General features: G+C 50.1%; 4 protein-coding genes across 4 annotated transcripts; 2 read left to right on the forward strand and 2 right to left on the reverse strand.

The window, feature by feature from the left end:
• Window positions 1-834: 834 nt before the first annotated feature.
• ATNIH1004_001481 (uncharacterized protein) lies at window positions 835-5267 on the forward strand (the record flags this gene model as incomplete). The annotated part of the gene is made up of 8 exons (XM_033566180.1): window positions 835-1238; window positions 1330-1429; window positions 1488-1530; window positions 2212-2325; window positions 2416-2567; window positions 2628-2791; window positions 2927-3485; window positions 3549-5267. 8 exons carry the CDS (start codon window positions 835-837, stop codon window positions 5265-5267), a joined length of 3255 nt encoding a protein of 1084 aa, XP_033431937.1.
• Window positions 5268-7519: 2252 nt separating this feature from the next.
• Window positions 7520-8154, forward strand: ATNIH1004_001482 (SRP9/SRP21 family protein; the record flags this gene model as incomplete). The annotated part of the gene is made up of 3 exons (XM_033566181.1): window positions 7520-7591; window positions 7664-8076; window positions 8142-8154. 3 exons carry the CDS (start codon window positions 7520-7522, stop codon window positions 8152-8154), a joined length of 498 nt encoding a protein of 165 aa, XP_033431938.1.
• An 804-nt stretch (window positions 8155-8958) lies between these two features.
• Window positions 8959-10422, reverse strand: RNR2 (ribonucleotide-diphosphate reductase subunit RNR2; the record flags this gene model as incomplete). The annotated part of the gene is made up of 4 exons (XM_033566182.1): window positions 8959-9563; window positions 9622-9955; window positions 10074-10316; window positions 10393-10422. The coding sequence occupies 4 exons, from the start codon at window positions 10420-10422 to the stop codon at window positions 8959-8961; spliced, it is 1212 nt and encodes a 403-aa protein (XP_033431939.1).
• Window positions 10423-11792: 1370 nt separating this feature from the next.
• OAC1 (putative mitochondrial oxaloacetate transporter (Oac)) lies at window positions 11793-13036 on the reverse strand (the record flags this gene model as incomplete). The annotated part of the gene is made up of 6 exons (XM_033566183.1): window positions 11793-11885; window positions 11949-12094; window positions 12149-12620; window positions 12676-12805; window positions 12881-12955; window positions 13020-13036. 6 exons carry the CDS (start codon window positions 13034-13036, stop codon window positions 11793-11795), a joined length of 933 nt encoding a protein of 310 aa, XP_033431940.1.
• Between the last annotated feature and the right edge of the window lie 144 nt (window positions 13037-13180).

Consider the following 13180-nt stretch of genomic DNA (forward strand, 5'->3'; position numbering starts at 1 on the left):
CAGCCCAGACGTTCAGTGGATGGGAGATGGACTGGAAGATTGGAGATCTGGCGAGATTTGGAGATTTATAGCCGATGGACGGACTGAGATAGATCAACAGGCAGCCTGGATGGAGAAAACCCGGTCGAATGGATTCATTCTGCTCGAGAAAATGACGGATGAATGAAGCCATCGAAGAGCTCCCGACGCGGAGTGGTACCTGCTTGCTTGCGGGTCCGAGGTACCCGTCACCTGCTCTGCAGTTGGGTAATACAGCAGCACGGCGGTACTTACCAGGTCCGTACTCCATGCGTACTCTTTGCGTACAGGCCATCACATCGAACCCTGCTAATTTTCAACAGAGAAATCTCTTAAGGTCCATTCGATTTTCATACCAGCTACTCTATCTTCTACTATGTACGGAGTCATATTGCCATCCGTAGCCTTACTGGTAGGCTAGAACACTTGGAATATGGCGATACAGGAATCAATAGATGTAAGTACCTTACGCCAAGTACGATATCTATCGATGGTGTGCAGCGCCGTGGACTATATCAAGGCCATGGAGACTCGGAACTCGATCCCGGTGCCCATCCGTCCTGCGTCCGGATTTTAAATCCTGCAAGCCAACCACGACAACAACCAGTAGATCGATACGTATAAGCCGGACAAGACTCTGCCAAGCGATTCCACGGCTTCAATCATGGCCTAGATTTGTTCTGCCAATTCCACCCTGGAGGTCTCCGCCCCGCTCTCGGAGTCTCCCGATGCCGGCGATAGCTTATAATATCCATGGTTCCATCCACTCTCCCTCCAGAAGTATTTTGTCCTCATTCATTTATTCATTCATTTATCATGTCCTCTAGTCTTCCCCCGTCTGGATCCCTGTCCTCTCTCCCAGAGGAGCAACGGTTCCAAGTCCTCGATAAGCTTTTCGAACAGTCTCCAGAGCTCCATACCCTGATGGCCCCTGTGCTGGCCAACAAGTCCTTCTCTTCATATTCTAGTTTAATCAACGCAGTGGGTGGTCGAATGTCCGCTCTCTCCGCCGCCAATTCGCCGACCAACAAAGCCGTTCTCGTAGGCATTCTAGGATCTCATCCCCGCTTGGGACGACCAAAGGAAACGAATCCCGAACATCTGAGCGAACTCAGCAGGCAAGAACAGGCGCAATTGAACACCGGGGCTGAAGAGCAAGCGGAGAAATTAAGACTGTTGAATGCGGAATACGAGGAGAAATTCCCTGGATTAAGATTTGTGTAGGTTGCCCATGCGACTCTATATACGGAGTATATATATATATATAGAATACGGGACTAACTTCTACGTCTACTGATTGCTATGGATCAGAACGTTTGTCAATGGGCGGAGTAGTGAGGCGATCATGGTGGAGATGCGTCAGAGGATCGATCGAGGGGATGTCGATCGAGAAGTGGAAGAAGCCATCCAGGTGGGTGTTTAGAGTGATCATTTGCGAGTCCATGAATTGACGAACTGACCTGCGATAGGCCATGTGCGATATTGCGAGGGATCGGGCACGGAAACTGAAGAGTCCGTCGCGGATCTAAACAATCTATATACTCGGAACTGAATTGGGCAGATGCATATTATCTATCGACTTGTGGAGGAGTGTTAGTGGCTATGCCCATGGTGGCGTCACACGAGACCCTTGGAGTTATCTCGGGGACATATGAACCAGTGGAAATAGTTCCAGTCTTTCTGGTAAGTGGAGATGGAATGCTTGGTTAGAATTGTGGTTCGGCCAGACTTGAATACGAATTAATTGCGATGCTGTGGCGATGGAATGACGCTAATGATAAAACGCAATGAACAGGCCAGAAATAGGATATTACAATAGAATAGCATTCGGTCAAGACGCAAAAATAACATTGTCTTACTTTGGTAAGAGTAGGAAGAATACGTTAAGTAAAAGTACAAAGAGGAAAAAAAAAAAAAAAAAAGAGTGAGAGGACAACATCTGATGTCATCTTTTCTCCGACAGAAGCCATCCGAAGATTGCCGTGAAAACTGTTTTCCAAATCGTTCCGTAATCATGTTCTTTCTGCTTCCCTCTTCATCTCCCACCTCCTCGGAGGCTTTCTAAACCTATCCTCAATCCCACATGCGCCGTTCTGGGCGTCGACCTATCCATGGCGGAGGTTCGGCGAGTGCCCAGGGAGACTGAGAGGCGAGAGGTCCCTGCAATCGTCACCAGCTTTGCGGGTTCTACAGCTGCGATTCCCACGAACAAGGTCGACAGTGTCAGTCCCACTGTCAACAAGGATGACCACAGTCCCGCCTCTGGAAAATCGGGGTTTTTGCGAACTTCGCAGTCGTTCCCTATCGGTAGGTTGTTATTACACGATCGGATCTGATTGGATTCGACAAGATCAGATGCGACAGGTTCGAGCCTGGGCTTACCTAGTGACTGGATAGGTTCGTTACCGTCAGATGTCGCCGATAGTGGAAAATTTCAGGATGTAGGAAGGAATTCTCGACCACTCAATGGCTCTATCGGCGTTGGCAGGAATTCTGTCTCATCGCCAACCATCAGCGCCGACGCCAGCGCAATCGATCCGTTGTCCCAAGTAGGTGCTGACGCCCATGGCATGATTCCCCAGAGCATCAGGCTGATGAATGGCTTGTAGCATATCATTAAACGTACCAACACGCAAAAATCCATTCCCCTCAAGCTCCTAGGGAGAGCGTCATACGAGGCGGAAGTGGGCGGAACAGAACATCCCAGTCCGGTCGAGCAAAGCTCAAACCGGGGAGATGCAGTGTTACACCAGAAACCCAATCGGGATAAGAAGTAAGTGATGCTTCGTCGTGTTGGGTTCCTCAGACATAACCCGCTCTGCAAGAGTTCTTGCTCGCGCGTCTCGTTGAGGATCCCATGCTCTGCCTTTTCAATCCAGGCTGACAGTCGATGGCCTTCCCCCTGCAGAATAGGCGTCTCCTTCCTCAGTCGCATCATAGGGGGTAAGAAGAAGGGACCATCCCTCGGCGACGAGGAAGATGCCTCGGAACCCGAAAATGCTCGTATAGATGCCGGCACCACTGCGCAACCGATCGGTTTCATTCCTCGTTTCCCTCGTCCCCCGAAGTATATCCGAGTCCGCGCTCACAACAAGAAGGAGAAGACGTTCAACCGGATTTTCGTGGCGCAGGAACTCGAGGGCACCGATGATGAGACGTGCCCGCCCGACAAAGATACGCCCACGTCAACAACAGGGGCGCCGACCAACAAAAGCGCCGGGAAAGCCGTCTGGGCTCTCATTTTCTCCAAGGATGGTAAATATATCGCTGCCGCTGGACAAGACAAGAAGGTCCGCGTCTGGGCTGTGATTGCATCTCCAGAGGACCGGCGAGAACACGAAACCGAAGGCGACGGCAGTCGCGAGGAAGACGGGCCTCCACCGTTGAAGGCGCCGGTGTTCAAGGCGAAGCCGGTTCAGATATACGAAGGTCATACAGGAAGTGTGCTGGACTTAAGTTGGAGCAAGGTATGAGCTACCGGTGCCTGGGAAACTCCTCTCCTCTTCTCTCCGTTCCTAACCACTCTGCAGAATAACTTCCTTCTCTCCTCGTCGATGGACAAGACCGTTCGACTGTGGCATGTCACCCGTTCAGAGTGCCTGTGCTGCTTTCAACACAGTGACTTTGTGACTTCAATCCAGTTTCACCCTCGCGATGACCGATTCTTCCTGGCAGGATCGCTGGACACCAAGCTCCGGCTGTGGAGCATCCCAGACAAGACCGTAGCATTTGTCACGACAGCCCCCGACATGGTCACCTCGGTCGCCTTTACCCCCGATGGCCGACACTCAATTGCCGGATGTCTCAACGGGATGTGCAATATCTACGAGACCGACGGGCTAAAGGCTGTTGCGCAGATCCACGTCCGGTCTGCGCGTGGTCGCAACGCAAAGGGCAGCAAAATCACCGGGATCGACACGATAACCGTTCCATCGACTGATGCCCACGGCGAGGTAAAGCTGTTGGTCACCAGCAACGACTCTCGCATCCGACTGTACAACTTTCGCGACCGCACCCTGGAGGCCAAGTTCCGCGGCAACGAGAATACCTGCAGTCAAATACGGGCTTCCTTCAGCGACGATGGGAAGCATGTCATTTGCGGCAGTGAAGACCGCAGAGCCTACCTCTGGCCCACGGATACCACGGAGAAGACATCAGCCGGCAAACGTGCCGTGGAGATCCTCGAAACTCAGTCGGCGATGGTGACGGCAGCCGTCATGGCTCCGTCTAAAGCCAAGCAAATGCTGGGATTCTCGGAAGACCCCATCTTCGACACCTGCAACCCTCCACCGGTGACGCTGGTGAACGAAGCTGAGGCAGCCGCCTCGAAGGGAAAAGGACGTCGCAACCGCAACTCGGGAGCCAGCAAGGCCGCCCAGGAATCCCCGGCATACCTCTCGCGCTCAACCCATCCGGACGGGAACATTATCATCGTAGCCGACTACTCAGGCAAGATCAAAGTCCTGCGACAAGATTGCGCGTATCACAAACGCCACTACGACAGCTGGGATACGCATTCCACCATCTCGCGCCGACTCCTGCGACGCACCAACTCGGCACGACACAGCATCGCTTCGTCCATCGGGAAAGAGTCGCACAAGACGCCCTCTGAGCGCATCATCTCCTGGCGCAACTCCGTCATCGGACACCATCGCGATGGTTCCCACCAAGGAGGCACACGCACCCGCACGCCCTCGCCACATCGACACACCGACCCAACCCGGGTGACCTCCAGCCCCCGACACGGCGTCGAGTCCCGCCCGCCTTCAGCCTACAGGTCCAGCATGGAATATAAGATCTCCATGGAAAGCGCGCGGCCCAGTTTGGACGCCCGTCGGACCTCCTCATACGGTGGGATCGGACCCAAGCACATCAAGGAACCCAAACCGAAGGACGCTCAGATCCCTACATCCGCGGCGGCCCTGATCTCCAGCGGACGAGAGAAGGACAACCCGCTGTGGTTACGGGGCGACCAGAGTTACGCGTTCTACAATCGAATTGCGCTCGATGCGATGGCGCGGTCGCAGCAAGATTCGCCGGATCTTCTCAGTCCTGATCGGCCTATGGCAGGTCAACGCCAACCCAGCACGGGCAGTGCGCTGAGCAGCGACTACGGGTCATCGCATGGTGAGAGCGAGGAAGGTGATGTCCTTCGATGTGGCCGGTGTCAGGGAACGAATTTCCGCGCCACTAACGCTCGTGGAAAACAGAAGTTGGTCTGTGTGCGTTGTTCGCGACCGATTAGTTGATTTTTTAAGATGATTATGATTGATGATCTAACTTTATTTGCTCTGTCTTGTTACATATATGTCTTGGCTTTTTACTTGTCTTTTCTTTTCTTTTTTTTTTGGTCTGCACTAGATGTTTGTATATATACATCGGGATTTCGCCTAGACCTGTGCCGAGATGATGATGGTTGTATTTATGCATGTATAGTACGAGTCAATGACGAGATGGATGTAGATGTTAATTGATATTAAATTAAGTGAATGGGTGGCAGAAAGAAATTACCTTGAGAAATGTCGTAGCCTAGAATAAGAATCAGGCATACATATTTGGATTCATAATGACCAATGAATCCATGAGCCCATAATAGCATTTATATTTCAGATAGACTTTTAAGACATGCATCAGCCTACTGCTATACTTGTCCGTACCTATCAAAAGCATCAGTCCAATGGATAGAGTACATACCACATATCAATCAACTCCATTGCTAATAATCCAAAACTAGCTGTAGTGCCTAGCGATAGACGAATTCTGCCCCCAATGACTGTGATGGTGATGACGGGTCTCAAGACTACTCGGTCAGTCATCTCCCTCTATCTACTGCAAAGTATCATATGATCAGTCTCTACTTCACTAACTGGTGCCCCTCTCGCCAGCTTTAGCGCCCCATTTTCTCCGTTAGACTGGGTCTACACCACTATATCACAGGCCCATCTCGACGAGTGGCAGTGTTACAGTAGTGGATGGCGACGGGATGGCCACAAACTACGGGACTTGGACCCGAGGCAGTGCAGCAGACTATGATCTTTGGGGACGTATCGTGTGTGATCACTCCTGAAGCTATGAGGGGCTCCTGCCGTACTTAAGAAGACCGAGACGAAGACGCATTTTGACCAGTAGTGGATTCCACCGTGCATGGTGTTGACGGCCCGATTTATAATGTGTCTGTGTCGGCCAGTAGCCCGGATCAAAAGTATGCGCTGAAGGAGCCATTAAGGGCTGCATGGGAGAGAAGGTCAGTTGGGGCTCACCGTTAGGGCTGGTCGAGCTAGTGGAGAACTGAAGAGAGGGCAAAAGGCAGTTGTCAAGTGAGGCGTATGAGATTCCGCAAGACGGAACCCAGGTGATAACGGAAACGGTTCTGATCGAGGAGCGAGATGGACTGAAGGACGAGACAGGTGTGGATAGCCGGGGGACAACAGTACTTCGCAACGAAAGAAGTGGTTGTCTCGGCGGGGGCGTATCGCACGTCGCATGTGTTGATGCCTCAGGTATTGGGCAAAGAGAGGAACTGGAAAAGTATCATATCCTGCAGGCCGTCGATCGTCGATTCCCCCGAGGTTGGATGGAAAGCGGATCTCATATGTTCGTCGGCTTAGGGAATAGAAAGGTGTCAGATCCATAAGTTGAATATGGATGGATAGTTCGTCAGGTCTGCGGTATAACAACGATTTCCTGGAATTCTGAAGCACTCGATATTGCTCTGCAACAAAAGGGCCAATAACATCATGTTTGCGAGTCAGCAAACCAATTAGTGCGAGAGAATAATTGCTGAGATTGGGGAGAGTTCAGCAACCAATGGCCAGAGAGAGATTCATGGAAACTCAATCGTAGCCAGTAATGCCGCAGGGATGCTAATATTGTGACTCTGAAGTTGATGAACCAATGACTCCCTTGTTCTTATAAGTTGTCCTGCACCTTGTACGATTTGTGCTCCACCTAGGTGCGAGAATGAATTAGCCCTTGAAATAAGTAGAATATGTTTAAGGAATATAAACCTTCAGATGTCAAGACAAACCATTTGCCCAAAAAGCTCAGGCTTTCTAGTGAAGCTAATACAGTGAGTTAAGTCATAGGAAGTTTCAACAAGAGATTGGTCAAGTACCTCGCATTACGTCCATGACGATCATATTCTCATGAAGACCGTGGGCCGTCCCGAGCATGTAATCAAGTCCCTAACCCTATCATCATACTAAATTATGGGTATTAAACCCGCATTATGCATAAAACTAAAGAAATAAGACCTTCACAAAACTCACACCAGCCGAGAAAAGAAAGATAGTGGTGATGAACCTGCATGGATTGGAATAATATTAGACGAGTCAATGACTGACAGATCAATCCAGGAGGACTGCCTGATTCTGCCTAACTCCACGGCCTCTCTAACCACGACACACCATCGCGAAGTCACCGCCTTACGAGATTCAAAGTCAAGCGGCTTCAACTCGACATTGACATCTCCAGTTCGTCCCAGCCCACCATCCAATTCACCATGCCGTACCTACCAACCCCACAGGCTTTCCTGGAACAATCGGCCTTATTACTAGAAGCATACCCAGATACGGTACGTCGTCTTCAGCCGAATTGATTCCGATTCCGATTCCATCCAGCAAAACTAACCCAAGCGGATTTCCAGACCCGAATCACAACCAAATACAGCTTTCCCTCCCACAAACCCAAGTCAACGTCCACAGTTGATTCCGCTTCCGCAGACCCTAAATCTCAACCCCCAGCGACAACACCGGTTGCCACGCTGACGCTGAAAACGTACAATCCCTCGGCGGGTCTGTGTCTCAAGTACCGCACTAACAAGGCCGCGGAGGTCGGTCGTCTGATCACAAGTCTAGGGAAACTGGCAGCTGGTGCAGATGTGGCTAGCTTAGGGTTGTCGGGAGCTGCGCCGGGGACCCAGGTTGCTGCGGATGTGGAGATGATGGATGCTCCGGAAGAGGGTGCATCTACACCTACGCCTGCGGCTGCGAGTATGGGGAAGACAGATTCTGGTAGTAAAGGAGGGAGGTCGAAGAAAAAGGGAGGAAAGGGAAAGAGGTGAGAAGTATGGTTCGGTAGGAGCTGTACGGACACGATAATCGGTTTGTGGTGACGGGAGACAGGAAGAAGGCCTAGTTCGGCACCTTGAGTCTGGTGCAACATTACCACTGGACAGAATGACGAGCGTGTCTGAAAAATCTTATAACTTTGGCATCTCAGGATGGAGTGGTCCAGTTTGGGAGTGGCCTAAGGCTATCTCATATTTTCTGATATACTTCGTCTTCGAGGAACGGGCTGGACTGCATGAATTTCACTCACGCATGCTCTACCGGCCAACCCAGATGTGAACATTTGGAAGATGACGCTTAATGATGCAGTATGTCCTGTACATAAAAAGAAACGCAGTACTCTTCACTGGAGCGTCTTAATTTCCAACATCTACTCATTCTACAACCTTGTCCGTATTGACAACAACATCGCCATTAATACACCAAGGAGGTGGATTTTTGATCGGGTGAAATGGGGTTGCGAAAAAGGACTTGGCTACGTGCCTCTTCCTTAAGGCTCTTTTCTTAAATCACACCCTGCGACAATGTAACTTTGCTAGATGGAAACCTTCAACGATACGAAGATGCTATAATATAATCCGTTGATTCTAACTATCAGACAGCATTAGAGATATCCAACTGAATGTACAATGATATCCTTTTCCTTTGATATAGTCCGCAATCCATCCCATACAAGTATGTATCGAATGCAGACGGCACTTTAATACAATCAAATCAACATTTCTTGCCAATGAAACGCCAGTCCCATGCGTATACCCGAATAACCTCGTAACTCAATAAACACAGACAAAACAAAACAGGAAGGGGAATGAAAGAAATGAACTCATATCCAATGGCGCTCACTGGCCGGGTATAATCGTGTTGCATCAATCTAAAAGTCCTCGTCAAAGGCGAGGCCTCTATCGCCGGACTGGGTCTCCTCCTGAGCGACATCCTTTTTGGTGCTGGCCATGACACCGGCCTTCTGGTAGTCACCCACCCGCTTCTCGAAAAAGTTGGTCTTACCAGCCAGGGAGATCGACTCCATGAAGTCAAAGGGGTTGGTGGCATTGAAATACTTGGGGTTGCCGAGCGCAACCAGGAGACGGTCGGCCACGAACTCGATGTATTGGCACATCAACTTCGAGTTCATGCCCAGGAGCGCGCAAGGAAGAGCGTCAGTCAAGAACTCCTTTTCAATGGCGACAGCTTCGACAATGACGTCCTCCACAATCTGCTTGTTCGGGCGGTTGTTCAGATGAGAGAACAGGAGACAAGCAAAGTCAGTGTGGAGACCCTCGTCACGAGAGATCAGCTCGTTGGAGAAGGTAAGACCAGGCATAAGACCACGCTTCTTCAGCCAGAAAATGGAAGCAAAGGATCCAGAGAAGAAAATACCCTCCACGGCGGCGAATGCAATCAGGCGCTGGCCGAAGGTGGACTCCTTATCTTGAATCCACTTGATGGCCCAGTCAGCCTTCTTTCGGATGCAGGGAACTGTGCCATATGTCAGCAACCAATCTCCAACACCTCCAAGCCGAACAACGGTACATACTGGTATCAATAGCATCGAAGAGATAGGTGCGCTGCTTGGGCTCCTTGATGTAGGTATCAATCAGAAGAGAGTAGGTTTCCGAGTGAATGTTCTCAATCATAATCTGGAATCCATAGAAGCAACGGGCCTCGGGAATCTGCACTTCTCCGCTGAAGCGCTCCAATAGGTTTTCATTGACAATACCATCCGAGGCAGCGAAGAAGGCAAGAACCCGGGAGATGAAGTAGCGCTCATCGTCATTCAGACGATTGTTCCAGTCGTGCAGATCCTTCGAGAGATCAATTTCTTCAGCTGTCCAGAAAGAGGCCTCGGCCTTCTTGTACATTTGCCATATCTATTTCGTCGAGACAAGTTCTGTTAGCAGGGGGCAATTGGCAATAAAACGCGGGCGGCAAAGCGTTGGCAAGGAAAAATCACTTTACGCGTGACGTGTGTTGGACGTGTCAGCTCACCTCATGATACTTGATGGGGAAAAGAACAAAACGATGAGGATTCTCTTGGAGCAGGGGCTCGTTGGCTTCAAGTTCCTTAACAGTAGGAACAGCCTTTGGAGTTTCCTCGGGCTTCTCTGCAATCGACTTGGTGGCTGATACGTCGACGGCGGGGCAGGACGCATTCTCCTTGCCGGCTGCTTCGAAGTTTAGCTTCTTCACAGGCGAGTCGTTCATCTTGAGGTTCTCTAGGGAGGATGCAGCCTATACCACGAGACACGGTTAGCCCATGCAATAGCAGCGACGCGTCGACAGGGGAGGCGAGAATGACATCACATACCTGCTTAGAGGGAGTAACTTGTGCGGACATCTTGAACAATGTGTGAGAGAGTGATAGAATAAAAGAAGCAAAGGAATTGACCACACTGTCACAGAAACACGCCAGGCAATGAGTCTGAGGAATTGGGATGAGAGAGAGAGAACAGTGAAACGGGAGGACTGAGCGAAGAAATACTTGCTTTGGACGAGGAACGTGATCCTTAGCGCGACGGGCTAAGTCACGCTGCACGTGACATGGCGCGCTTTCGGGATGGCTGGTTCATTGTTGCGGGCGCGTTTTTCATGCCCTCCTCTCCTTGCAGAGGGCAATCGTCCATCGCTTGCTCTGGTTGGGTCAGACCACTGGTGTTTCCTGCCATCCGGTGTTTGAGATCTCCACCTGGAATGTACCTCGTCTCCACAATCCTGGATTCTTGGAAAGTTGGAAAGGTATTACCGAGACTAGAATGTCGCGTCTGGGAAAGATGTAATCTTATCTGATGAGATTTTATCTCTCACTGTAGTCGATCAGGCACTCGGTATTTCAATCGTAAATGCTAAATATAATATGGATTTTCACTCTGACCATTTAGAGTTCTTGTGCACCAGGGAAGACCGATATTGTACCCCTAAATCCATGCTACCTTTTTGGGACTTCGCGTAGCTACTCGTCTATAAGGTAGACCACTTCAGCTACTGCTTACGCTGGACACGGGCGCCATGATTCATCCACATCCTCAATAATAAGTTACTAGTAATTAGCAATAAATGGGAACTGCCCACTCGTTTCCACCGCGTTTGTGGGAGTCTAGATTTGGTAATAATCGAGTAAGCTAGTCTCTTCGATGGAGTAAACATTGCTGCCCTTGCAGGAGCGACGCGGCAAGACCCTGCCGAAGTGGGCGCTGCTGCTTCTGCCTGTATTAGGCGTCCACTCGGATTTACGGATTTGGAGGCCAACTTGGGCCGACGGCTATTGGTGCTACGTTGAGACTCTATGGGGCTTGTTTGTTTTCTTTTTGCGGCGATTGGTCCAGATGATGACATTGCTATAAACAGAGACGCGTCTGCAAAGATTAGTCATTGGACTTGGTATGGCATCTTTCCTGCTCCAGCTTTCTGATCATCTATGGCTGATTAAAGCAGATCTCCTGCTGCATACTCTACTCATGTTTAGGCTATGACGCAATGTTACCACGATGATACCCTTGACTGTTTATAAACCCTTGCTATGTATAGGGTCGCTGGCCATATTCTGCAGTCTACATGTGATATTGCTCCATATGTACAAAATGCTCTATAGTAATATGACGTGATAACCAAAGACAAAACGCCCCTTATAATACCAACAAAAGCCAAAGATCGAAAGCATAGAATTTTATTCTCCACAAGGGGCCTTATGACAATTCACCCTTATCATTCTTACAACCGCGCCTTCATGTCATCGGAAAGAAACCGGTCCTCTAACTTGCGCATGAATTTGTTGGTTTGCTCGGCCAAGGAAAGGGTCAAGATCTAATGAGGGTCAACGGTCTGTCCTGCGGAGCGGAATTGTGTATAATGTCGGCGTCCACTTACAGTATGGGGCAGGATACGAGCCAGATGGGCAAAGTAGCCTTTATAGATGGCGAGCAAACCTTCCGTGCGAATCGTCTTGTACAAGCAATCAAATACACCCTTGTACAAGTTACCAGTCTGGTTATACATCCGTGACATGATGGTGTCTAGACACATTAGTTAACCGGTCCGTACAGGACAAGAAACGCTACACAGCATACCTGGTGGGTGCATGACGCAGCAGACAACGAACCCTGAAGCTGTACTACTGGCCAGGTGAAGTGCAGGGCCGTCTTCCATTCCCAAATGTCTCATAAGACGTCGCTTCGCAAAGAAGTAGGTCGGTAACTGAACAGAGCTACCAAATCCAGTACGGACCATGGCTGCACCTACACCTCGGTACAGCCCTCGAATACCCTCAGAAGTATAGATTTTTTGGAGTCCATCGAATGAGTTGCGGTAGCTGTGTTGTGTGCCAACTGGGAGGAACGGAGAGTACGACTGAAGACGAGTTTTGACGAGAAAGAACGGAGAGCCGGCAGCAGCACCAATCATACCCGACGAAGCTCCAGCGAAAACATTAATCCACAGAGATTGAACCTGGGGATCATTATAGGCTGCGGTGGTGAGACCCTTGCGCACCGGCTCGTAAAACCCCAAACGACATCCATTGAGCAAAATTTGGTATATATACTAGATAATCCCGGTCAGCTGACACGCTGTATTCAGCGGTCCTCGCATCACATACAGCAACCCCTATCCCGCGGAACAGCCCTTGTGGGCCCTCGTTCTGTAGGATAACCTTGACCGCGTGCGTGACGCCCTTGTATTTTTTGACCGCATCAGTTTTTGACTGTAGTTCTCCTTGTAGCTGCAATCTGCACGTCGAATCGAGTTAGCCATAGGGCCGAAATAACCGTGTGCGCACAGTCGGGTGGCAGAGCAGTCCGTACCGGATCTTGACGGTTTCAAAACTGTGTGTGACGGTGACCGCTCCACATGCTGCAATGCCGCCCGCAATGAAGGCCCTATCGATAGCATCAAGGTTAGTTCAATGCATGGCCTTGTCTGCGCAATACTACAGCAACATACCCTGTTGTTGTTGCCATGTTTCGCCAAAATAATACCCCCGAGTACGGGATACTGGGGTAGGGGAATGTCTTCCGGGGAGTGTCTTCCAGGTAGTGGATAACGGAACGAAATGTAAATTGACAGAACTAAAACAGATAGGAGTGGAGAGTGTTCGAAATGAA

Source organism: Aspergillus tanneri (genome assembly GCF_003426965.1).
Source record: "Aspergillus tanneri strain NIH1004 chromosome Unknown AapTan_2_pilon_pilon_pilon, whole genome shotgun sequence".
NCBI classification, from domain to species: domain Eukaryota; kingdom Fungi; phylum Ascomycota; class Eurotiomycetes; order Eurotiales; family Aspergillaceae; genus Aspergillus; species Aspergillus tanneri.